At 47.4% G+C, this 26,562-nt stretch overlaps 1 protein-coding gene across 2 annotated transcripts in view; it reads left to right on the top strand.

Moving 5' to 3' along the window:
- Drc11 (dynein regulatory complex subunit 11) overlaps positions 1–26,562 on the top strand; it is a 100,647-nt gene that overhangs the window by 24,796 nt on the left and 49,289 nt on the right. For both annotated transcript variants that reach the window (XM_090355108.1, XM_090355107.1), the window contains 2 exons: positions 11,077–11,161; positions 22,560–22,682. In XM_090355108.1, the coding sequence (XP_090211234.1) occupies positions 11,077–11,161; positions 22,560–22,682 (208 nt within the window). The remainder of the gene's footprint in view (positions 1–11,076; positions 11,162–22,559; positions 22,683–26,562) is intronic.

The raw sequence follows: 26,562 nt of genomic DNA, 5'->3' as shown, positions 1-26,562 counted from the left end.
CTGCCTTTCATTCACACGAGGGGTTGGTGTGTCCCGTGCATGTATGGTGATACGCTCAGGATGCCACAAGCACACATTGAATGCCAGAGGGAGCGGTCCTAGACCCCAGACTGCCCGAGTTCCAGCCCCAGCCCTGCTGCGAGACCATGAGCCAGCTGCTCACCTTCCCTCTGCTTCCCTTGCCACCTCTTAAAAGGGGCAAAGGGCGTGTTGCTAACAGTTTTTCTAGTTCTTGATGTCCCTTGTTGTTGGTTAATAAGCACAAGGCACTGGAACAACACAGGGCATGGGATGCTCCTTGAATGACCGCTTTAGATTCGAAGGGGATCCTGGAGAGACTCCAGCACCTGGGTCATAGTTCTGGACCACATGCTTGGCCCTCCATGTTCTCATTCCCGAGGCTGGAGCTCTTACAGCCACAGCCAGGCTAGCCTTCTGTGCCTCCTGGTCACGGGGCTGCCTTGCCAAGCTGTGTGAGGGGAGCGGGAACCACAGAGCCCGCCGGGATGTGCTCAGCCAGGGCCAGGTCTCCAGGGAGAGGCTGGCTCTCTCTACAGACTCCTGGGGACATCCAGGAGAAGCCCCAGGAAGTCTCCGCTCCGTCTCTTCTGGTGGCATGGCTGTGGCAGCATCCTTTTCTTTTGTCTTCCTAGTTGTGCACAGGGAGCTCAAATTGTTTTCAGGGCGAGAGGGAAATTTTAGCAAGATGGATGGTCACGCTCAGAGAGGGGAGTCAGAGGTTCCGGCTTGTCCACTTCTCAGTAACTCACGCTCAGTGACTGCTGGGCAGCAGCTGTGGTCAGGAGAGGACACAGGAGCACTGTGCCAGGTGCTCACGTGAGAAGGTGGGGATGCCTTTCTTCCCATTCCTTGTGGGCGTGGAAGGCACATGAGGCTGCAGTGAGGAGCACTGTGACCGGGGGACGAGACCTGGAGGTCAGCACACTACTCCCCTGGGCCTCAGGGACAGGTGCGAGGCCCACAGGAAACCCCGCGTTTTGATGTCAGTCGTCACAGTAAATCAAATTAAGAACCCCCAGCAGCTCGAGGCTGTTGTGGCAGATCCAGGCGCCAGGTCTTGATGAAAGACAGACGCAGAGGCTGCGGGGCGGCTCAGTGACTGATTCCTTTCTGTCGGCCACAGACCATGCCTCTGCACACACACCTCGAGTGGGCCTCTCTGTGAGCTTCAAACACGTGCCCTGAGCTGCTGGCATGGTGAGCTGCAGGCCCCTACCCCCACCCCACTGCCTTCTTCACGCCAGCTACTCTGGGGTATCACTGGGATGCCAGCATTTGGGCCAGGAAGGTGAGGGGTGGAGGGCCTCAGGGCCAGGCAGCTCTGCTGCAGGTGTAGCAGGAGATGGACTGACCAGAGGCACAGCCCTGAGTCCGATGGCGCCACAGGGCGATGCCCTGCAGTTTGCTCACAGAACTGGGTTTTGCTCACAGATCCTTCCGGTCTGTGCGTGTGCTCTCTTGGCTTCTGTGCTATCCCACAATGTAAGCATTGCATAGTGCCGAAAGATTTTGTGCCTTTACGATCATAAATATGAATATTCACTGAATTCCTGGTCTTCAAAGTTTGCCTTTAGGCCCTAAAGTTTCTCTTCTCTGTAATTCATTTTGGCCTGGCGTTTGAACTCAGTGCCTCGCATCTGCTAAGTGTATGTTCTGACTGAGCCACACCTCCCCGTTAACACTCGTCTGCTCATGCATGTAAGACACCGGTCAAGATACACGTTCTTCCTAAACTGCTTTGTGAAATGGCAACTCCTTTGTGCAACTCTTTAGATATAAACTGTAAATCACACACAGGACAGATGTCTGCCTAGACTGCTGTGTGGTTCTTCTCCTCCCTGGACCACTCTCCTAGCCTGGAGACTGATTTTTCTACACAAATAGATGATGGAGATAGGAACATGGAAACAAACCTGTGTGCCATTTTCTCAGCAGAAGAGTCATCATAATAGGTCATCTGTAATACGTCGTTTCATTTCATAAAAGTTTAAAGGCTGGGGTAGAGGCTCAAGTGGTAGAGCAGTTAACCTAGCAATTGTGAGGCCATGAGTTCAAAGCCCAAGACTGCCCAAAATAAGTGAATTAATGAGCTTGTTGAATTTTTAAACCGAAGGCTAGGTTGCCAGGTTGTCTGGGGGTGATTCCCGTCCATGGAGTATGAGCCGAATTCACAGGAACAGCTTCAGGCCAGAAAGGACGCCTTGGCACTGCCAGGGCCTCCTGCTGACACAGGCGATAGCCCTAGGGAAGTCAGGATGAGGCAGAGGAGCGTGACTGGCTGTGCACACGGCCCCCTTCTCTCCTCTGAGAATGGGTGAAACGGGTGTCACACCCACGTCCCCGCTTCCCCAAGGAGGTGCTTGTAATTAAGTCCATGTGCTGCCTTTATGGAGTGTCAGCGAATTTATGGGCAGCGAGCGACACCTTGGACGGCTTCTGTGCAGTGGCATCGCGGCTTGCCCCAGAACCCACGGTGAATTTATGGGCCTGCTGACGTTAATGGAGGTGTCGGGATGACTGCGAGGGCTCGCCCGGAAACCCCCCCACCCATATATTTTTCATACTTGATGAAACACAGATAAATCTCTGTCCAGCAAGTCTGAAGTGGTGAGGCCCGCAGAGGCCCGTGTCAGACCCTGGGGAGAAATTCACCACTGGAGTAGTTCTGCTTTCTAAATCACCTCCAACTCCAGTGCTGGCCATTCTCACATTTGTGCAAGAATCTTTGACAATATGCATAAATTCTTAATAGGCCCTAACTTTGCCAAATGCTCTGTATCTCCCATTTCTTCGCTGTAAAATTTAAGGCACCATGCTCTACCTCTCAAGCCTCCTCAAATAAAGGAGGAAGAAAGCAGTTTGCCATGTGGGATGGAGTTTTATGAAGAAAGGAACATTAGTCATTGAATAAATTCTGTAAGAACTCAACACTGTCTATCCCCACCCCACCCCACCCCATGCATTTGTCACACAAAGCTCACTGAGATTCAGGGGCTCAGAGGGAGTGCACAGCTTGTCTAGCAGGCTCAGAGCCTCTTGTCCTGTGGCTCTGTGGGTAGCCTGTGGGTGCAGTGGGGAAGGAAATGACCCCGGGTTTAATCCATGGCACCCACCTCATTAGCAACACTGCCCCTCCTGTCCCATGTTCCTTTTACATCTAATCTCCTGTATGAAGCCTATGTTAAGCCTTACTCATCAGCGCCTACGCAGAGGGCATGCTTCCCTCGGCTGGTCAGCTGAGCTCAGTGGAAGCCAATCTGGCAGATTCTAGATCCACTCTGCCCTACCTGGGCAAGGCCCTAAACCACTTCCTCATCTGCAAACTATCAGCAGCAACAGTGCTCAGATCGTGGGATGGCTGGCTGGAAGGATTTCAGTGAGACAGAACTACCAAGCTCTCACCAGGAAGTGAATGTCATATGAAGGAAAGACCCTACCTGAAAAGCAAATGTAAAGCAAAAAGGGCGGCAGGGAGTACCTGGCTCAAATGGTAGCGCGCCTGCCTAACCAACATGAGGCCCTGAGTCTAAACCCCAGTACCAAAAAGTAAAGGTAAATTATAGTCATCAGTTTCTGTATTGCACAATTTCTAACATGTCTGTTCTCCATCATTTTCTCTGCTTCAATCATCCAGTTATTTCAAAGAGTTCTTTTATATTTCCAAGAGGTTCAAGTGCCTACACCCACAAATATAGGTCATTAAATGGTTGCTAAATGAATATCATATACATCAGAGAACTTTGATCATTTCTGCTCATGCAAAACTTAAACATGAGCTCATCATTCTGATACATTTTATTGTCTGCAAGTAGTTGCCCGAAGGAGCTGCCATTCAATAAAGCAGTTTATGGATAAATGCATCTTGATTCATATCACACCTTTCCTTATTTAAAAGAAGTTCAATACACAAGCCGGGCACCAGTGACTAATGCCTACAATGCTAGCTACTCAGGATGTTGAGATCCAAGGATCCCAGTTTGAAGCCATGCCAGGCAGAAAAGTCTGTGAGACTCTTGTGTCCAGTTAACCAGCAAAGGTCGAAAAGTGGAGCTGTGGCTCAAGTAATAGAGTGCCCACCCAGCCTTGAGGGGAAAAAAACCAAGCAAGAACAGGAGACCGAGTTCAAGCCCCAGTGCTGGCACGAGAGAGAGAGAGAGAGAGAGACAGAGACAGAGACAGAGACAGAGACAGAGACAGAGACAGAGACAGAGAGACAGAGAGAGAGAGAGAGATAGGGAAGGAAGGAAGGAAGGAGAAAAATAATTAATTTTGGCATGATAAAATATAAATTCATCCGGGAAAGACTGTTTATGTCTTCAGTTCATAGGTTTTTATGAGAGCCTGAATAGAACCCAGTACTAAGTAACCAGGTTCAGATAGATCAGTAAATGAATGGAAGATCAAGAATTCTTTAAAACAAGAAACCTACACCTTAATAGAGACGTGTGTCTCAGAAAAGGACAATAAGAATGACTTTTGTCCTTGATAATAATGGAAACCCTGATAGGAATTGGTGTTAATGTGGATGTAAAAGGAGGAATAACAGGAATTCATATTCTAAAGGAAGTGTAGAAGTGTGTCTATGTTTAACTTTGTAAGGGAAATCGGTGTAGCTGTCAGAGGCCTGTGAACAAAAGCTGCTTCAATAAACGGGGGCTTTGTCTTGCTTCTGGTGAAATCGAAAGAAGATGGATCTGCTTTAAGTGATTTATCGAGATAACACGATTTCAATTAAAATCCCAACAGGATTATTTATTGAAGCTGAAAATATAATTATCAAAGTCATTAGGATTAAAATAAGAAAATAAGAACAATAGGAAGGACAAATGGCACTGTATTTTAAGTATATTATAAAGAAAAATAAGATAAGTGGTTTTATTAATATAAACGCACAAATGTAGATCAATGAAACAAAGTAGATAACCCAGGAACTGACAGAAATAGAATTAAGTGCTGTGTGATAAATGCAGTAAACAGAAAAGTAATAATCTCAACAACAAAAGAAGTACAATTGTACCTACTAATTGGTATAATTGTCAAGGCCAAAAAAATAGCAGAAAGCAGAATGGAGAACTGAATTCCCTCAAGAGAAACCAGAATTTTCTAACTATTGAAGCCAAAGTATTTAAAAATAAAAATGGACTAACTCTCCTGTAAAAAAATGATAAGTTCTATTTAATAATCCATCTCTAAAACTTCTAAATATAAGAGGAACTTCTAAAGTATAAGAGGAAACAAGCAAATATGACACTTGTGGTTAGTATACATTTTTTACTTTCTTGTTTATTTAATTAGATACATAATTCCTACTTGCTCTGGCTGGGAAACCATACTGAAATGAATAACCCTGACTACTCAGGGTCCCAGGGATTGAGGTTCAAAGCCAGCCTCAGGCAGATAAATCTGCCAGACTCCATCTTCAGAAGCTTGGCTGGGAGTACGATATGAGCAGAGCTCCAGCTGTAAGCAGGAAGTCAAGTGAAGGGGGGCAGCATTTGGGCCCCAGTGCCACCAAACCAAGACAGTGAGACAGCCTTCCTCCATCCCAACCAGCCCGACCCAGGTGAGAGTCTTGCCTGCCAGCAGCCATGTCCACAGGGGAGCTTTCCTCGTTGTGGCCTCTTTTCTGGCAGGCAGAGTAGGCCATGACGAGCCTGGTCTCTTCAGACCACGGTCACAGCCATTGCCCCACGAGAAATTTGGTGGGGAGGGCGTGCGTGACATGTAACACTCGCGTCTTAATTTGGAAGCTCCACAATGGAAGAAGCAAAGGGAATGTGGTGCTAGAAGAGCTGGAGGAGTATGAGGCAGAAAATAGAAATGCCCACACAGTGCCTTGCTTCCCTCCCTCCCGCCCTCCCACCCTTCCTTCCTTCCTTCCTTCCTTCCTTCCTTCCTTCCCTCCCTCCCTCCCTCTCTTCCATTCCCTTCTCCATTTTTACTTTTCTTTCCTTCCTTCCTTCCACCCTCTCTGCCTTCCTGTCTTCCTTCTTTCCTTCCTTTCTTCCCTCCCTTTCTTTCCTTCCCTCCTCTGTTTTCTTCTTTTTTTCTTTCCTTCCTTTCTTCCCTCCCTTTCTTTCCTTCCCTCCTCTGTTTTCTTCTTTTTCTTTCCTTCCTTCCTTCTTTCCCTCCCTTTCTTCTCTTCCCTCCTCCATTTTTTTCTTCTTTTCTTTCTTTCCTTCCTTCCTTGCACCCTCTTTGCCTTCCTGTCTTCCTTCTTTCCTTCCTGTTTTTCCTTCTTCCTTCTTCCCTCCCCCTCTCTGCCTCCCACTTTCTCTTCCTTCCCTCCCATTTCCCTTCTTCCTTTCCTTCCTTACCCCCTCTTTCCCTTCTTTCTTTCCTCCTCTCCTCCCTCCTTTTCTCCATATTTTCCTCCTTCCTTTCCTCTTTCCCTCCTCTTTTCTTTCTTCCCTCCTGCCTTCCCTTCTCCCCCCTCTCATAATGTTCTCGGCTTAGTCTAGGCTTAGTGATAAGGGAATATCATTTTTTAAATATGAATTTCTAAAAGGCAATGGATTTAAAACAAAATTTTCTCCATGATGTGGAGGGAATTGGGGGGTCATTTGAGGTTTTATCTTTTGGAGGTTATGACTTGGGTTCATATAATCCACAAGGCTGCCTGTTCCCAGACAGTGGGCTCGTGGTGAGGTGTGGTGAGCTGGCACGTAAGGTGTGCCAGCATGTTCATGAGCAGCAGACCCCGGGCCCCCTTCTCCTGCACCGCCCATTGCATTCAGGGGCTCCCAGGCTCAAGCAATGAGCCTGTTCTCACTCCTCCTCGCTCAGCGACTTGAGAGCTGATGAAACGTGGGTGGGGAGCGGGGGTGGGATGTTCCAGAATGACATTCTGGCACACACTAAATCAGGAAACCGTGCAAGTTTGGAGATAATTGGGTAGCTTTTGGAATTACAATCGAGGGAAAGCTGTAATTTGAATAATTATTATGCATAAAGGCAGCATGTTTAACACTTAATTGTGCAGAGGATTTTGCATTGAAATGTACTTTAAATAGTAAAGACCCAAACCTCAATTAAATCACTAACCAGGCAGCGAGGAGAAACTGTGATTATCATCCCAAAACATCCTCGTGCGGTCACCTTCTTCCCCACCACAGCAGGATCTGTTTGTGAGATAAGAGGGAAATTATCACCAGACACCCATGGCTCGTGTCTGTAACTCTGTCCACTCAGAGGCTGAGATCTGAGGATCTTAGTTTGAAGCCAGTCCTGGCAGGAAGTCTGTGGGACTCTTAGCTCCAGTTAGCCTCCACCACGCCAAAAGCAGAGCTGTGGCTCAAGTGGGAGAGAACCAGCCTTGATGAAAAACTAAGGGACAATTCCTAGGCCCCTGACTTTCAGCCCCAGTACTGGTGCACACACACACACACACACACACACACACACACACACACACACACACACACACACACACACACACAGGATTAGAGAGGGCTTCTCCGACACTCACTTTGATATTCAAGTAAAACATGAAGACAAGTATATTCAACCACTCAAATATTTTATTTCTCTCATCACGGGTGAAGCCTTGGAGGAGGGGCTGGAGCTAGAATGAGCGCCAGAGGGGATGAGTGTAGTGGAGGAGATGGGGGAGACAGACAGGAGGTGACAGGAATGTCACGGGAGGGGTGGTACTGTAAGCAGGAAAACCATGTAATTAACATTCAAGAAGAAAACCGGACAAACCCAGCCAGAACACTGCGTGAACTAGTATGAGAAGGGAGGGAGGAATGTGGAGTTAAGCAGGGAGGGAGCCATCTAGAAGGGGAGAATGATGAAAGAGGCTCTGCTCGGGAAGCACTGTTCTCTTAGGTGGACACATTAAGTTCTGATCCCCTCGCACAACTTTTTTGAAGTCCAACTGTACATTCGAGAAGAAAAAAGGGAAATAGAATGACAAAGGGGACACTGGTGTTAACTTGGGATCCCCTGACCCTGGCCTGAGCGGGCTGCCACGTGAGTAGACATCCTGAGATGAGGACAGGTTTCCCGTTGAGGCACAGAGCCGTGGAAGATGTCACCCTGTGACACGCCAGGGGGCTCTAGGGCACATGCCATGCCAGGCCACTCACCTGACAGCAGTACATGGCAGTGGTGTCGGGCCCCAGCAGGGACAGGACGGGTCACACAGGAACAGACTGGAGGGACGGAGCCCCGTAGAGTGTGCAGACAGACTGAGCACAGTACCCACGGGAGCTCTGGCCTGTGGAGTCCTGAGTCAGTCCTCCTGTGTAAGTTGGTGACATTTGTGCTGAGCATCCTGGTACAGCAGGCGGTGAGGCTGAGAGGTGAGGAAAAACCCCAAGACCCTACTGTGAACCCCCAGTCTCACAGCTGGGGACCCTGCCAAGAAGCCCTTGGGAGAGAGAGGCCAGCATGCCAAGTCTGCCAGCAAGAAGGCGGACAGGGAACTTGCTGGCTGCTGTCGGGCCCCTAGGTGAGCTGGCACTATGGAAGGCAGGGAGGGGGCACCCCAGAAGCCAGGGTGAGGTGGGGCAATGCCGGGAAGCTGCAAGGACTGCCAGGTTGTAGAAAGCCAGGAGATAGCTAGCGCTTTTCAGGAAAGGGGTGGAAGACTTCTGGCAGCACCCTTCGTGGGGAGACTCCCACAGAGCCGGGTGCCGGGGTCGCCATAGTTGGGTCCTCAGCCCAGCAGTGAAGTCTCCTTTCAGTAGTGGAGCCCAAGGTCCCCTGTCTTCGGCTTGGATATCGCTGGCCCCTCTCTGCATGGCTTCCCTCTGTGGCCGACTGTGTCCAAACGTCCCTTATGAGGACTCCAGTCAGGTGGCTCACTGAGACCATCATCTTTCCTCGGGGTCCCTGCAAGGACCCTCTCTCCAAGCAAGGTCACCACCCTCGGCTGCTGGGAGAACTGTCTTCATCGGGTGCAGGGTGTGAAGCACTTGGTGGGTCCCAGGCCACAGTGGCTGAAAATGCAGACAGCCACAGCCGTGGGCCTCGGGCTGACAGTGCTCAGTGAGTCGGCCCGCGCGCGCGGTGGAGCACCCAGCATGCACTTGGTCTGGGGGGGTCCAGATCCTGGGACGTGGCCACCCGTGTGATGGGGAGGAAGGACAGCCCGTGCCCCAGGACAGTCCCGGGACTCGGCGGGATCTGATTCCACAGGAAGCAGATACTGTGGTTTCCACATTTCATCAAAAGTGCCATTGTCCTGACACCATGTAATTTGGGGTCCCGCGAAGCCCCAGGTGGGTGTCACCTGCAGTCACGGCTGTCAGGCCCCACCTGTTCACCCCGGAAACACGAGAAGGGCCCTCATGCCTGCTGCTCAGCTGTCTGCACCCTGCAGCCCTGGCACCTCCCCACAGGGAGCTGAGCCCAAGCACGCGGCGCTCAGACCTCTGCCAGCCACACAGTGAGCCTGCAGAGCCAGGGTTTGGAGAAGGCTGGCCAGCTGGGTGAGGGCAGGGCCCGTGTACAGGGGAATGTCTCACCACTGTGGGCACAGAGGTCCCCCCACCCCAGGAGGAGCGCAGAGGGGGCAGTGGGAAATTGCGTGTCTGTGTCTGTGTCTGTGTCTGTGTGTCTGTCCGTATGTCTGTGAGCATGCACTGTCATCCTTTACATAGATGGCTTCTTAAATTTGCTGCTGTTATGCTGGGATTTGGGAGTTTTGTTTTTTTAATTCCCGATTGTCAGATTCTTAAGAGTCGTTCCGCCAGGCGCCAGTGGCTCATGCCTGAAATCCTCGATGCTTAAGACACAGAGATCCGAGGATCCCAGTTCAGAGACTGCCCAAGCGGGAAAGTCTGCGAGACTCTTACCTCCAGTGAAGCATCAGAAAACCTGCAGTGGCACCGTGGCTCAAAGTGGTAGAGCGCTAGCCTTGAGCAAAAGAGCTTAGGGACAGCGCCCAGGCCCCTGTTCAAACCCCCCAACCGACCAAAAAAAAAAAGTAATTCAATCTCACCTTGCATAAAATAAGTTATATAAACTTATAGAAGGCAACATGATTAGGCAAATATGTTCATTTATCTATGAAAAGGCAATGCACTTAATAAAAGGTACTGTGAAGATAGAATGTGATTAAATCAGTAGGAAAACTGGTGTGTTTCTATAAGAATCCCATGTTCAAATCATACGTAACATTTAGGGTGGTTTTGGTTTTTCTGGAAGTATTAGGGTTGAATTTAGGGCCTCATGCTTGCTCAGTGGTCTTTTTACCACTTGAGCCATTCCTCCAGCTGCTTCCCCATTGGTTATTTTCAATTTATGGGTTATAATCAGCCTACTTTCTGGAGTCATGGACGGCAGATACAACCCACCGCACCCAGCCCTGTCTTCCCTGCTGCTGGGATCACGGGTACTCTCAACACAGCCTGCTCTTGTGATGAGTCCCACAGACGGAAATCCCCCAGTCTCCTCCTCCCACATAATCAGGATTACAGATTTGAACCACCAGGCTCCGCTGCAGGGGTGTTTTGGGGGTGGGGGTTGTTTTAAGGTGGGGAGTGGTACTGAGGTTTGAACTCAGGGCCTCATATTTGCTGGAAAGGTGCTCTACCACCTGAGTCAATCTACAACCCTACATCCTGTTTTGTGGTGGTTGGTGGTAGTGATTTTCATAATAGGATCTTGTGGACTTTTCTGCCCAGGCTGTCCTTGAACCACGATCCTTCCATTCTCAGCCTCCTGACTAGCTAAGATTGTAAATCTGAGCCACCAGTGCCCAACTTAGGATTTTGTGAAATATAAAATCACTACATTTGTGCTTCTGTCTCCATTTGTAACTAAAGCAAAGGACATCTCAACATGTTGTTTTTAGAGAACGAAAGATTAAAAACAAAAGGAGAAGAGAAGGCAGAAAAGGACAATCTGTATTAAAGAGAGTTTTGTCTCAGTCTAAGCAGTCCTGGAGTAGGGGAGCTGGCTGCTGGCTGCCCCCCCCACCTGCCTGCTCCTGGGGAGGCAGCGTCTAGCCTCCCCTCCACAGGAAGCGCCCCCCACCACCACTAGTGAGGGGTCTGGGAGAACTGGCCTCCTTTTCATTTTGATGTGCCTTCTGTCCTTCCACAGGAATCTGACGGGCTCATTTCCTGACTACCCTGAAATAGAGGAAGGAGGCTCTGCTGTTATCTTTTCTGACAAAACTCCAGAGCAGGTACCACGTGAGACTGAGAAATAAAATGTAAATATCTCGCCGTCACCTTCCTTTAGACTTTAATGTTAACAGGCTCATGGTGCATATTTTAGGCCTTGGTTATTTTCCCACCATCATTTGCATGGACCTGCCCTATGGTGTATCTCAATACATTATTACTTTTTTTAATTCTGTGGGTCATGGGGCTTGAACTCAGCCTGGGCGCTGTCCCTGAGTCTTCAGCCCAAGGTTTCCACCCTACCCCTGGGCCTGGGCGCCATCCCTGAGCTCCTCCGCTCAAGGCTACCGCCCTTCCCTTGAGACAAGCCCCACTTCCCATTCTCTAGAGGTTCATTGAGGATAAGAGTCTCAGCTCCTTTTGTGCCCTGGCTAGCTTTGAACCTTGATCCTCAGATCTCAGCCTCCAGAGTAGCTAAGATTATAGGCGTGAGCCACCACACTCAGCTGCATTATTCTTTTAAGTTTCCTTGAAAATGCATTTATCCTAATTCCTGACTAGACTTTTACAAAGATATGCTAATTCTAAGGCCTGGGCAAACCCTAAGCAGCTTGCCTCCAAGAGCTGGCATGTCCTGGTTCCCGCCTGCCTTCCCATCTGCCCCCTCCCCACCCCCAGCATCCGAGTGACCCCAGCCCTCTTCTTACCTGTCCCCACAAGTCTCACCTTCAGCACCTTCACATATGGCCCCCCTTCCCTCACTCTAGGATGCCTCTGTCAGAACTAGTGGTTAGTATTTCCTTGAAAATGCTAGCAGCAGTAAGATAAGAACCAGAAAGGAAGTTCAATTTTTGAAGTGACTATTGAATCACTTCAGAATATGAGTTTCTGTCCTCGAAAACTTACCAAGAAATTTTATTGACAAATTAAATAATTGTACAGAATTGTCTGTCAAATCCAAGATTTGATAAATAGAATAATGGATCATTTTTCTGGATGGAAAGACTCAATTAAGTACAAATATATATATATATATATATATATAATCTTCCTTTTACTATCTGAAGTAAATGCAGTTCGATCAAAATAACCATCACAGTAGTAATAATAATCAAATCACAATAATCAAAGTAAATTTTGTATTAAGTTTATTTTCAAGTTTATCTGAAAAAACCTATCAAAATGTCCAAAAAGTTTTCTTTAATAAGTGTAATGATGTGGAGTTGTGTTGTAGATACAAATCTATTTTTTGTAATTAATTGAACACCACAGTTTGGGGACAGCAACAACAAAAACAACAGGTAAATGCACATGTCAAGTACTTGCAAAACACCTCCTGCACATTAAGTTATGAAGATCAAGAAATTTGAACAAATGCCCAGTTCGTGTGCTATAAAGCAAAACTTAAAACCCAAATAGGCCGACTTTAGAATACTGTATCTGAAGCTGATTCTAATATAAACTGAAGCTCAATAGGACAGTGTCGTGTGTGGCTACCTAGCATGGCTGTGCAGGTCTGGTAATTCCAGCTATGGAGAAGGCAGAGGGAGGAAGACCAAAGCCAGAGGCTAGTCCAGGCAGCGTTAGTGACACCCTATCCCAACAGTGACATCAAAACACAAAGTCTGGAGCGTGGTCTGAGTGGTAGTGTGCCTCCCTAGAAAGAATAAAATGCTGGGTTCAAATTTCAATCCCCAGAACTGCCAAAACTGGAAGGAATAATGGACTATTAAATAATGGACTAATAAATACTATTGGGTTGCTAAACAAAATAATTTTTGGAGCTGAGGACTAGTAGCTCACACCTGTAATTCCAGCTACTGTGGAGGCTGAGGTCTGAGGATTGCAGTTTGAAACCAACCCCAGGCAGGAAAGTCCATGACACTGTTTATCTCCAGTCAACCACTGCTCCCCCAAAAAGCCAGAAGGAAGCAGTGGCACATGTGGTAGAGTGCTAGCCTTGAGCAAAAAATAAATAAATATGGGCCAGGAGTTTGGCCTTGTGGTAGAGTGCTTGCCTAGCATGCACGAAGGCCCGGGTTCGACTCTTCCGTACCATATACATAGAAAAAAGCTGAAAGTGGTGCTGTGGCTCAAGTGAGAGAGCTCTAGCCTTGAGAAAGTCCAAGGACAGTGCTCAGGCCCTGAGTTCAAGCCCCACAACTGGTCCAAGGACCTAAGTTCAAACTCCAGGACCAGCACAAAAGTAACAATAGTAATAGTAATTTTCATATTCACTAAGAATCAGAGGATAGAAAATGCTTTTAGAACCAGATTGCTAGAGGCACAAATCATTGAGAAAGTATACTGCCATGTCTGAGTATGCAAAACTCAAAACGGCAAAAATAAATAAGTGAAGTGAAAGTCACAAAGTAACTTCAGGAAATCATTGAGAACATGGGTGTGGGGACAAGTTGCCATTCATATTTAAAGCATTCTTAGAACAATGTGAACAATCATTCCTGTAGAAAAGAATCAGAATATGAAATGACTTTTTTAACCTTATATTAGCATATGCTAATTGTACAAAGGTTTTCTATTGTGACATTTCCCTACATGCATATAGTGTACTCTAAATTACGTTTAAGTCCACTAGCAAAGTCATTTCAATATAAAATAATTTTGCTGTGCCTGTTTACCTAGGCAATTGGTACAAGTTTTAAACAGGGCAATAACAAATTGAGGAGCATGAGTTCTGTCCTATTTTCTGCAGAATTGGCCTAAACTAGCAGGCTACTGCATGCGACACAGAAAGTCAGTGTTTTAACATGGCTACCCTTTGACTCAAGAATGCTATTTGAAGAATTTACACTGAAGCCCATAATAGGACAAACTGCCCTAGACTAGAGGTCAGTGTTCCTCACAGAGCCAGAAAGCCAGCATGGGAGTGGCGCACACAGGCCCCCTGGCTCGGCCACGCTGCCCCAGACAGTGAACAAGTGGGCAGGCGAGCCTGGGTTCCAGCCAAGATCTTGGCAGCAGGCCAAGTATGTCCCCTCCCCCTGCCATAGATTTCAAAGCAGCTCATGGCCCTGGCCCAGGAGACCCCATCTAGGGCTTGGATAAAGAATCAAATGCATGAAGCTCTGGGCAGAAGGAAGACCTGAGCTGCAGGTCAGGGCTTGCACCCCTCCGCCCTCCACCCCTGTGCACCCCCTGTGAACTCAGGGGTCAGGCCCAGGGCTCCTCTTTAGCCACAAGTTCTCTTGCTCCCTCCCTTGCCAGAACCATCCTCCCCCACCTCTCCCTGAACTCCACCTGAACTCCACCGCCAGTTCAGCCAGCTCTGCCCTGAGGACCTGTCCTTTGCCTTTGCCTTTCCCTTGCTTTCTTATTTGTCTGGATCATCAGGTACAAGTTGTGTCTTGAAAGTCAGACCACTGCAGGCAGCCAAACTCACTAGTGATGGTTTAGAAAGGTGGCAATTATAGGCTTAAGAATGTCAGTGGAATGTCTAAGTTGTCCCCAAGATGCATTAAGAAGACGTGTTAACTCCCAGTCAGACTGAAAACAGAGGCAGGATTGGTTGTTTAATGCCTTGTGATACAGAAAGGGGACCACAGGACAGCGTAATTGTTTTTGTTTCCCCTTGGCAGTACTGGGGTTTGAACTCTGGGCCTCGTGCTTGTTAGGCAGGTTCCCTCCTACTGAGCTATGCCACTCACTCTTTTCCACATTGGTTATTTTGAGATAGAATCTCACTTTTTGCACTGTGATCCAGCGGCTATCTTGTGCTTTCCATTATAGCTGGGATGTGTACTCCGCCACGCCCAGCTCTTCGTTCAGATGGAGCCCCATGGACCTTTCTGCCTGGGCTGGCCTGGAATGCCAACCCTCCCTCCCTTCCCCTCTGCCCTGCCTTCTCCCGGGGAACTGGGGGAGGACAGCACTACTAGTGCAGCCACCGGGGCAGAGAAAGGGCCTACACTGCCCGCACACTGTGCTGCTGCCAATCTAACTTCCCAGATTACTGCGATTACAAGCAACACACACACAAACACACACACACACACTACACACAGTACACACATACACACTACATACTACACACATACCACACTCACATACCACACATACACACACCACACACATCATACTCACGTACCACACATACATACCACACATATCACATACACACATACTACACACACACCACACATACTACACACATACCACACTCACACACCACATACACACATACTACACACACACCACACACACTACACACACACATTACACACATACCATACTCACACACACCCCCACACACACACCATACCCACACACCACATACACACATAATACACACACACCACACACACTATACTCCCACACCACACATACACATTACACACACCACACACACACCCCACATACACACATACTGCACACACACACCGAGTTGAACAACTTAATAGCAATAGGCAGACACCTGCCATGATTACAAGCACAGCCAGGCTCAGTGTGTCTGCAGCTCCCGTCAGGGCCTCCCTCGCCTCCAGGTTTGCTCTCCTCATGGAGACGGTAGCACTGCCCCCCGCTGCACCGAGGCCGGGCTCAGTGAGGGCATCTCTCACAATTGAAGCACACACCTGCCTCAGTCTCCACAGCCATTTCGGACTCCAGGAGGGAGCCTGGGGCTTGGCTGCTGGGCCATCTCACAATGCAAGAACAGCTGGGGGCTAGTGGCTTACCCAGACACTGAGCAGACAAATCCGAGAGACTCTTAACTCCAGTTAACCAGCAAAATACCAGAAGTAAAGACAGAGCTCAAGAGGTAAAGCACCAGCCTTGTTTTAAAAAGCTAAGCAAGAGCCGAGGGCCCCAAGTTCAATCCCCAGCACAGGTGCTGAAAACCAAGCAATGCGAGAGCAGAGTGCACTGCTCCAGAGAAGGAGAGCCCTACACTCTGCACTGCGGGTGCAGCCAGAGTGTTTACAGAGTCACCTCCATTCCTGATACTGAACACTAAAACCCACTGGAAATGGAATCATACAGATACTTCGTCAACATGACAGAGTCTTTCTTAGTTCAAAACCCAATATCATGCTTAATTAAATTCACCAGAAACATTTCCACTAATGCAGGAAAATGGAGAGAATGGTCGTTACCACTGCTATTACCAAGCATGGCCTCGCACAAACCACTGTACACTGGTCGACAAGAAAGACAACACAGAGCGCAGAAAACACAATGATCATTTATTGCAGGTGTATTCCACACATGGAAAAACGGAAAGAATAAACTGAAGAATAAATAATAAATAATGTGAGAAGCGGGACTGGGAAGTTACAAAATTAGTCTACAGAAAGCACCGGGTTTGCACATGCAGGCATCAGGGAGATGGGAAATGTAATAGAAATCCATTTACAACAATAGCACCACCACCAAAATGCAACACCCAGGAATAAACTGAACAATTACATGTGTGCTCCACATGAAGAAACGTTGAAAACAACACTGGGGGCTGCAGGGGAAGGAACAGGGCAGACATGTTCTTAGGTAGGGAGACTCGACACTGAATCCTCAGCTCTCGCAAATGTCATCCAAAATAGAATACGACCTAAATAAAAGTACCAGAGGTGTTACGTAAGAGGAGAGGAAAGAGAGGGAGTAATCACCCTACGCTTGGGAAACAAAGCAAATAATCATTAATAACGATTATTCATTATAATTGATGATATATATTAATTATATTAATAATCTAATTAATAATAATTAAATGAACTGGCCATGTATTAAAACAGACTACGTGGAGCAGAGGCATAGCTCAGGTGGTAGAGTTCCAACTGTGATTGGAACTGTGAGCTCAGGCCTCAGTACCATCACAGAATAATCAATTAACTAATTTAAAAAATATGATTGAGGGTCTAAAATCTATGTGCGGTGATGGTATATACAGATTCCCTTCTTGAATACTTGTGTGTTAAACATGACATTTGAAATATGAGGGAAAAATCAATAAAATCTTTAATAAAAATTTTTTTAAATTAAAAATACTATTGATGGGACGAAGAGTGTGGCCTAGTGGTAGAATGCTTGCCTAACATGCATGAAGCCCTGGGTTCAAGTCCTTGATAACCACATACACAGAAAAAACTGGAAGTGGTGGTGGAGCGCTAGCCTTGAAAAAGCCCAAGGACAGTGCTCAAACCCTGAATTCAAGCCCCAGGACTGGCAAAAAAAATTTTAATACTATTAAGACCCTGTTGATAACAGTAAAATGACTGATAAGTAAAAATACACCTTTAATATAAATAAATTAGGAAACCAAAACATATACTCAAATACACATGGAAATTAGACATCTCCAACGGATGAGAGAAAAGGAAATAAATAGTATCAGAATACCATGTTGTTGCCTGCAAAAGAAAATGAAGCCCCTATCACTTTGCACTTAGCTCCAGAATGGTTCCAAGTAAAACAAGGCTTTCTATGTGACACCGAACAAAAATACAAATGGATTGGAAACCAGGAAGAATCCGTCATGATCTCAAAGTAGGGGAAAACTTTCCAGGAGTCATAGAAAAAGGTTTTTTTGATACACTGAGCTCTATATATTTTTTAATCTGCATGGAAAGACATTGTCATTTCAGGCCCAACCCACTCACTGGGAGAATTCATTGCAGTATCACAGATGGAAGATTATTTTTGTAATGCTTAGAGGATACCTAGAGCTCTACAAGAGAAAGGTCAATAACCCAATTTTTAAAAAAGTAGCAAAAGGTATAGAAAGATCACTGAGAGAAAGTAAAATCCAAGCCACGTAAGATGCAGGTTACAATCGCACTAGCAGACAAAATGGATAAATGAAGTATTATCAAAATTCATATCATCTCCACTTGAGAATTCACCATTAAGAATGTGGAAAGGACCCGCCAGGTGCTGGTGTCTCACACCTGTAATCCTAGCTGCTCAGAAACTAAGGACAAAGGATCCCAGTTGTTCAAAGGAGCCCGTGAGACTCAACGCCAGTCCATCCCAGAAAGTGAGAAATGGAGGCATCGCCCTCAGGGTGGCATGGGAGAGCAGCGATCTTGAACTGAACCCCAAGCAAGAGCTCAAGACCATGAGTTCACACCCAGTATCAGCACACACACACACACACACACACACACACACACACACACTGAGAGGAGGTACCTGCAAATCATACTTGCTAAAAGATTTGTATGCAAAGTGCTATTAACACGCTTCAATAATTAGACAGATCCAGTCAATCAAAAAGGAGAAAACACTTGAACAAGCAATGGCCAAAGAAAGACTGAATACCTGATAAGAATATGAACAAACAGTGTTCAACATTATTAGTTCATCTGTGGAATGAAAATAAGACCACGTGACACCATTTCACACTCACTGGGAGCTACAATTTAAAAAAAAAAGATTTTTTTAAAAATACCAAATGTTGAATACCAGATGGAAAGGACCCTCACACATTGCTGGGCAGAATGGAAAATGGTAGGGCCACCTTAGAGAACAGTTTATGCCCCAACAGTTCCAAGAGAAATGAAAGCATGTTCACATAAAACTTGTGTACCATACCAGGTGCTGGTGGCTGGCACCTGGAATCCTAGCCACTCAGGAGGCTGAGATCTGAGAATACTGGTTCAAAACCAGCCCAGCAAGAAGTCTCTAAGACTCTGATCATCAATTAACTACACAAAAACAAAAGCTGAAAATGGAGCTGTGGCTCATGTGATAGGACATAGAAGCTCAGGAATAGCGCGTGCGCGCGCGCACACACACACACACACACACACACACACACACACACACACACTGTGTACTAGTGAACCAGAAACTCATGACTCATGCCTGTAATTCTAACTACTCAGGAGGCTGAAGTCTGAGAAATGTAGTTCAAGGCTAGTCCAGCCTGGAAAGTCTGTAAGACTCTTTCATTAACCAGCTAAAGCCAAAGGTAGACCTGTGACTCAAGTGGTAGAGTGCGAACTTTGTGCAAAAAAAAAACAAGCAGAGCACCCAGATACTGAGTTCAAGCCCAAGTACTGGCACAGGAAATATATAGATATATAGATTTATGGTGGCATTGTACATGTGGCCAGAGTTTTGAAGCAATTTAAGTACCCATCAATGAAAGAACAGATAAGCTCAATATGCTATATCCGTGTGGTGATAGTTAAAAGGAGCCAACAGCTGATACAGCAACATGGATGACCCTTAAAAACATTATACCTGGCAAGAGGGGCCAGATACAAGCAGACTGAATAGCATGTGATTTCATTTATATGAAATATCCAGAAAAAGCAAAGCTGTAGAGACAGAAAGGAGGCTAGCTCTTGCCATGGAAGAAGGGAGGGGGAGCGTCAACAGGGGACCCAGGGGACCTCCCTGGGTGATGGAAACCTTCTAAAACTCATTATGGTGAGGCTTGGACAACTGGAGACCATTATTAAAAACTTATTGAATTTTATTCTTGGAATGGTAAGCGCATCGTATAGGAAAATATCCCTCCATAAAATTATATTTAATAAGAGAAAAGAGGCAGCAGGCCAGATTTGGACTTCCAGCCCAAACCAGTCATGGCTGGCCTGGTCAGCAGTGATGTGCTCCTCTGATTTTGGAAGATTTTTACTCCAGTTAAAGAGCATGAGCAAAATCAGCTCGACACTGACTTCTCAGAGAATTAAAACAATTCTAGACACTTCAGCTTTCCAGCCACACGACTCACAGCACGCTGGCCAGCTGAGCTGGCAGGACTGGAGACACCCCCCACCCCAGGCCAGGGTGCTTGCTCCGAGGGCCAGTCCTGCAGGGGCCCCCACACCTCCCTCGCAGCAGCACATCCATGCACGCCTCCAGCTTGGCCCACAGGTGCACTGCACACACACCATGACCCGACCCCTGTCCCTGTGAGGCAGCTGCCCCTGCAGTCATGCACATGCCTGTGGATGGTCTCTGCCACGTGTGTTCCCGCAGTCCGCCCAGCCTCACCGCTGTGCTCCTGCCTGCAGCTGGTGGCATCCTCCATGGCGCAGGCGCCACTGGCCTCCGGGCTCCACTGCTGGGATCCTGCCCCAGAGCCAGGGGACCCGAGGCTGTTGGAGGACCCCCAACAACCCTTACAGAAGACCCCTCCGACTCTCCCTTGTCACCAAGGACCATACCAGTGCAGCCCAGACATCACTGCCTGCGCTAAGCCTGAGCAGCAGCTCCCAACGTGGAAACCTCCCCCCATGTCCCAGCCCCAGCACCACAGCACGTCCAGTGAAGGTGTGCCCGTCCCAGTGCCAGTCTGGAAAGACCGGAGGGTTGACTGCTGGCACGACCCTTTGCATCACAGGGACTCACCAGAGGAGCACAACAGGCCAGTCAAAAGAAGTAGAGGTGCACCGACTGATGAAAAACCCAAAATAGTTGCTCTAAAAAGGCGCCGCATATTACAAGACGCACAAATAAAATCAGACTAACAATGCAAGAACAAAATGAAAAACTAAACACATGAAACATATTAAAATCAACCAAAATTTGGGGGAAGAAGGATATAATAACTGGAGTTTTAAAAAATACAATGGAGAGCCCTGTTGACAAGGGAATGTGCTCTTTACCTGATTTATCTAACTGTAACCTCTCTGTATGTAATAACAATAACCTTTATAATAACAATATTTTAATGTTTTAGTGAGCATTAGTAGCAGATTCAGAAAAGAAAGAGTAACTCTTAAGACACATCTCTTCAAATCATCAAGTCAGAGGATAAAAAATTGGGGAACCAGTGGAGAAAATCCATGGGCGCTGTGACGCTCCATGAAGAGAGCTGACTTGCGTGAGTTAGAGGAGAGTGACGGAACTGCGCACACTTTTACTCCTAGCCAGAGAACTGACTTGCGTGAGTTAGAGGAAAGTGACGGAACTGCGCACACTTTTACTCCTAGCCAGTCCTAGAACACTGCAATTTGGAGGCTAGCAGTCCAAAGCCAACCTGGACAGAAAAATCCAGCAAAACTCCATCTGCAAAACAACCAGGAAAAAAAGCTGGTCGTCAGGCATGTGGCTCACGCCTAAAACCCCAGCTACTCCGGGGACTGAGATCTGAGGATCACAGTTTGGAGCGAGCCTAGGCAGGAACTTCTGAAAGACCCACTCCACCAAAAAGCCAGAAGTGGAGCCGTGGCTCAAGTAATAGAATGCTAGCCTTGAGCAAAAACACTCAGGGACAGTGTCCAGGTCTAGATCCTAAATTAAGCCCAGAATTGGCACAAAAAAGCTAATCTATGTCTTTAATAAGGATAGTTCATTCAATACAATTTCATGGTTGTTGTTGATTTATCTTGGCATGACGTTTTATAATAAAATGGCATCTTGAAAACAAAAAAGGTAGTCTAGAGGCATGGCTCAAATGATAGAGTACCATCAGAGCAAGCAAGAAAACTGGCACAGGTTTCTAAATGTAAGTCTTGATACTAATAAAAAAATTTAAATCCAATCCAATCAAATAGTACCTATCCCTGGAATACAACGATGGTTGAATGTATGAAAATTAATTAGTATGACACATCAAACTAACAGAAAGGTAATTTTCTTCATACAGGCAGAAAAATATTTGACAAAAGCCAGTCTTCTTTCATGAGACAAATTTTCAACTAACCAGGAATGGAGACAACTTACCCTAATAGAAGGAAGGTCCTGTGAGAAGGCACACACAACTCACAGCACGATGGATGTGAAAGACTTTCCTCTAAGATCAGGAACGGGCCAAGCATGGTCACAGTGCCACTCCTCTTCCACAGGGACCTGGAAGTCCTAGCCAGAGCAATTAACCAAGGAAAAGAAATAAAAATATCCGAATAGGAATGTCTCTACCAATGATGTGATCTTACATACAGGAAACTAGATTGTATCGTAAGATTGTCAAAGCTAACAAATCCACTAAAACCACAGGATGCAAAAATTCAAAAAAAAAGTAGCATTTCTATATACTAACAATGAACTCATGAAAGAAAAGAAACGGAAGCAGATACAGCTACATGAATAAAACAGACTGGTCTGTGGAGTGGGAAAATCATACTATTAAAATAGCCACACTACCCAAGTGACAGTGCAGCTTGTCTTGGCGCAGGTTCCCTGATGAACCCAGCCCAGGACAGATGCCCTGTCACTGTCACCCTGGCAGCTCCCAAAATTCACAGCTCTCAAATGGCAATGGGTGATTGCTCGGTAAGCAAATGTAAAGTCTCCAGGACTCGGTGGGGAACAGGACTCAGAAATCCCTGATCTCTTTCTATCTGCCCTTTTGAAATAGGGCACTGCCTCCTCCAGAAAATCCAGCTTCTCAGGACAATCAACCATCAAGGTCCAGGGAAAGGCAGAGGAGAGATCCTGACCGGCAAGCAAGCTTTCTTCCAGACAGGAAATGCCATCATCCTCGTGAGAGAGCAGGCAGGAAGTGCTATCACCTCTTGGGAGGGCTGACAGTTTTGTTTGGGGGTTTTCCAGGTTATGGATGACATCATGGCCAGCCAAGAAGAGGAGGAAAAGAGTAAGAAGAAAAAACAGAAGCAGGGAAAGAAGGAAAAGAAAAAAGAGAATGTGCAGAAAGCAACGAAGGAAAAAGCTAAGGTAAGGAATTTGTATGGAATTTTAGAAATTGGGTTTTAAATTTTATTGGCTTTTAGTTAATGGGATCATCTAAAGTACATTGAGATTGCAGTCACTTGTTTCCTAAGAAAACTGATCGAGTGGCCAAAAGATGCTCACTTTGTTTTATAGGAATTGACATTTATTTGCCCTCTTTTCTGTGACATATAAGTACATTGTGAGGTGTGTTTTTAACAACTCAAAATAAGTCACCCCATTTGTCTGTCCCACTGAGGAGCCCCTGAGAAGTCAAAATAATCACACCTAGCTCAGCCCAAATATCTGAATTCACCTTCATCATTATTAGCATTGACATCCGGATGCATTTTCATGGAAGCAGCAGGTGTTTCTTCCTCCCCAGAATTGACAAGAGACCAGGCAGGCAGCGTGGTGTGGAACCAGGCACCCGAGTGCGGGAGGGGCTGGAAATGGGATGGGCCATCTGCCAGGTGCTCTTGTCCTGGTGCTGTCATAGAGGTCCCATCTTCAGGCGTGGGGAGAGGGGCGCCCCCAGGACTGCTGTGGGCTCTCATCATGAGCTCCTCTGCAGGAAATGGAGTCGGGCTTAAAAGTGGCACCGGCCTAAACTGTGACAGCGTTTAGCACTAGGTCCTTCTTCACAGCTGACCCCAGTGTGACTGCTTCAACCCTGCGACTCTGATCTCAAGGATCTCCAGAAGGGAATCCTAAAGGTTAGGGTCCACTGCCACCCCCTGGATAGAGGCCAAGACCCAGCTCTGGCTCAAGTAGCAGTGGCCGTGCCCCTAACATCCCAAAACGCAGTTCCAGGCAACACTGAGGGGAGATTTGGGTGTGGGATAAGCAGCAGCCGGGCCTGGTGACTGCCTGGGGATCCAGGGCCTGCTGCAGTGAGAAGGGATCCGGCTGCGTGGGGGAGGAGCAGGCTCCATATGCCCAAAGCATCGGCCTGGGCAAGGGGGAGAGATGGTGAGGAAGCCCGTTTCCCCAAAAACCCCACAGCAGGGTCGCATCTGGACAGCTGAAGGGGCGGCCTCTTCTTGCACGGCACACCCCTGCGCTCTCTCACCCACCCACTTCAGCCTCATTGCTTCCTTGGACCAAGGCCATTGTTCTCTGCATGAACACGTAAAGGCTCTTGGTGGCCCCTCATGTCACAACTCAAGCCAGCAGTGATAGGTGCGCCAGGCTGAGCCCTTCAGATGCCACTTGGGCCAGTGTGTTCTATCTCGTGCTACCTAGGGTGTCAGTGCTGGCAGCTCAGGTCCTTAGCACTTAGGGGTTCATTTAAGGACGGTACGTAACAAGATCTGGTCTGCCACCCAGGCAGCGCTATAGGCTTTTCCTTGTTTCTAGGCTCTTGTGCATCAGTGTACATACAGTCAGCTTCTCTTTTGCCCAGAGCTTCCCCCTGCCTCCCTGCAGGATAACCATCCTTAGACCTGCCCTGAACCTTCCCACTGATTTTTATGTGTCTCTCTGCCTGTCTGTGTGCTTCCATATGCACACCCATGCACACTGGGGCTTAAACTCAGGGCTGAGCTCTGTCCCTGGCCACCTTTTTTGCCCAAGGCTAGTGCTGTATCACTTGAGATAGGAGTCTCAAAGTCTTTCCTCCTGGGCCGGCTTCATCACTAGGATTGTAGGTATGAGCTCCCTGTGATCTTTGTCCCCGCATGTGAGAGTTCTCATTTGGTCCAGAGAGGAAGAAGACTTCTCCCTCAGTGGAGTTCATTTTTTTCTTAATCTTCTCCTCTGTGAGATAATTGCAAAGCACCTATGAATAAAAAAAATTGAAAGAACGTCAATTTTGTTATAAGCATCCCTCCCTCTAAATATGCATGAGGGACCTTGTACATCTGGAAATTAAAAACCTGCTGTTAGTGAGGCTTGTTCCATATAAATCTGAAATTATCAGCCACGTAACCTGGCACTGGGCACAAGTATTTTATTAACTATTAAAGAATCACTTAATGCTGAACAGTTTTGGACAAAAGGCAAAGTTTAAGATCATCAGCATTTATGACATTTAGGAAGTGCTGAAAACTAAAGGGGAAAATCCTTCAGAATTACTTAAGAATTAATTTGTTCATGTAAGGTCAGCTTTACAGAGTGACAATGTGATTGTTAAAAGAAAGAAATGGCAACCTCTAATAAAATAACGCTAAACTTTTTTGGAGGGAAATAAGGTGGTCTTTCCCGTGGACTTATGGACATTGACTTGACCATGAATCTGAGCGACTTTGAGACTAAAAAGATAAGGAAAATCCCCAGGATCCTTTTCATCAAAAGTACAGTCCATAAAAAGAAAGCTAGCCAAATTGGATCTCACCAAGTTTAAGAATTCACTCCATAAATGACCCACAGAAGAACACAAAAAGACAAGTTATAGACTGGGAGAGGGAATATTTGCCAACTCTGTATCTGACAAAGGACTAATACCTGGGATATATAAAGAATTCTCACAGCTACACAGGAAAAAAAAAAGAAATGAGTAGCTCTCATGGGCTCCTTAGCTTCCGTCAAAACGGGTGAGGCCAGCAGGCCCTGTGGAGGGCTTCAGTGAGGGAGGAGGTGGAGTGGGAGGGAGGCATCTGCATCCTGCAGTGCAGCTCTGGAAGTGCGTGTCCACCAGGTGGGTTGGTCTCAGATCAGTCACGTGACCAGCCTTGGCTCTGACATGAAAAGAACAGGACGAGGCCCTGGGCAGCCCATTCTTCTGTTTTCTTTCCGTCATTTATGGAACCGTCCAGAATCACCAGTGATGCATCAGGAATTGCTGGAAGTGATTTTGACCTGAACATCACACAGCACTGTGAGAATGCTCGAATCTTCTCTGAGTTGACCCTGTCTACACTGAGAAAGGAGAACTAAGAACGTAATGGAGACAAACCAGGAGTTCTCCCAGGAGAGAGCCCCCCACCTCCACCATGCTGCCAATGGTGGGCTGGGAAGCATTGGTGAGGCGTGGTTGGGTAGCCCACGTGTCACCTGTCCCCTAGATGCTTCCTCTGCAAGGTGGGGAATGGGGAAGCTTGTCTACAATTCACTCCAGTCAAAGAGGGGGTGAGAGAGGGAGCTCCGAGGCAGAGGAGGCAGCAGGATTGTGGCCCAATGAGGGGACAGCCAGTGTCCCTCACCAAGTACAAAGAGCAAAGCCCAGGTGTCAGTGGTGAGGGGGAAAGCCAGGGTGGCCAAGGCCGAGGGAGAGGGGCAGAGTGAGGAAGAGCCTGCCCGATCCCAACAGCCTCCATTTCCTCATTTATTAGAGACAACAGGAAGCAAAGCTGGGGAGAAGGAAAGAGTGTAATGTTAAAATAAATCAGTATAGCCCTGCTCGGCTGGGAAGGAGCCAGCGCTGGGCCAGGTAGACAGAGGCTGGCAGTAGGTAGAACACCTAGGGCCACGGCCTGCTCACAGTCTGTCGGCTTCCGCCCACAGCTGATGCTCACAGGCTCCTCGGGCCGGGGCAGCAGTTCTCACTGGGCCTGACCTCCCAGCATGAGAAGGTCTGCCAAGCTGATTGAGATCTTCTTCCACGAGAATGAAGACGTGAGGACCCAACGATCTCCTGCGGCTTCGTTTCCCTGAGCTGCTGTCCCTCCTCATCTCATCATCCTATCCAGCAACATATGATACCGTGTTTATCCTCAAGCAGTGCATGTTTCATGTGGAAACAGCGAGGAAGAGAAAGGTTTTATTATGAAGCTTTGTGTGGCTGAAAAGTCCCAGGCTCTGTCACCACACGCCGGAGCCCCTGGAGAATGGTACAACCCAGAGGCCTGAGGGCCCAGGGCTAGTGGTGCAGCTTTCAGGCTAAGACTGAAGGCCTGAGCACAGCAAAGACAGCCAAGGCAGCCAGGCAGAGCTGCAGCCCCACCCT

This window comes from Megascapheus bottae, chromosome 21 (genome assembly GCF_031878675.1).
Source record: "Megascapheus bottae isolate mThoBot1 chromosome 21, mThoBot2.hap1, whole genome shotgun sequence".
NCBI classification, from domain to species: Eukaryota; Metazoa; Chordata; class Mammalia; order Rodentia; family Geomyidae; genus Megascapheus; species Megascapheus bottae.
Note: the sequence above shows the minus strand (reverse complement) of the source record. Positions and strands in the feature narration are given on the sequence as shown.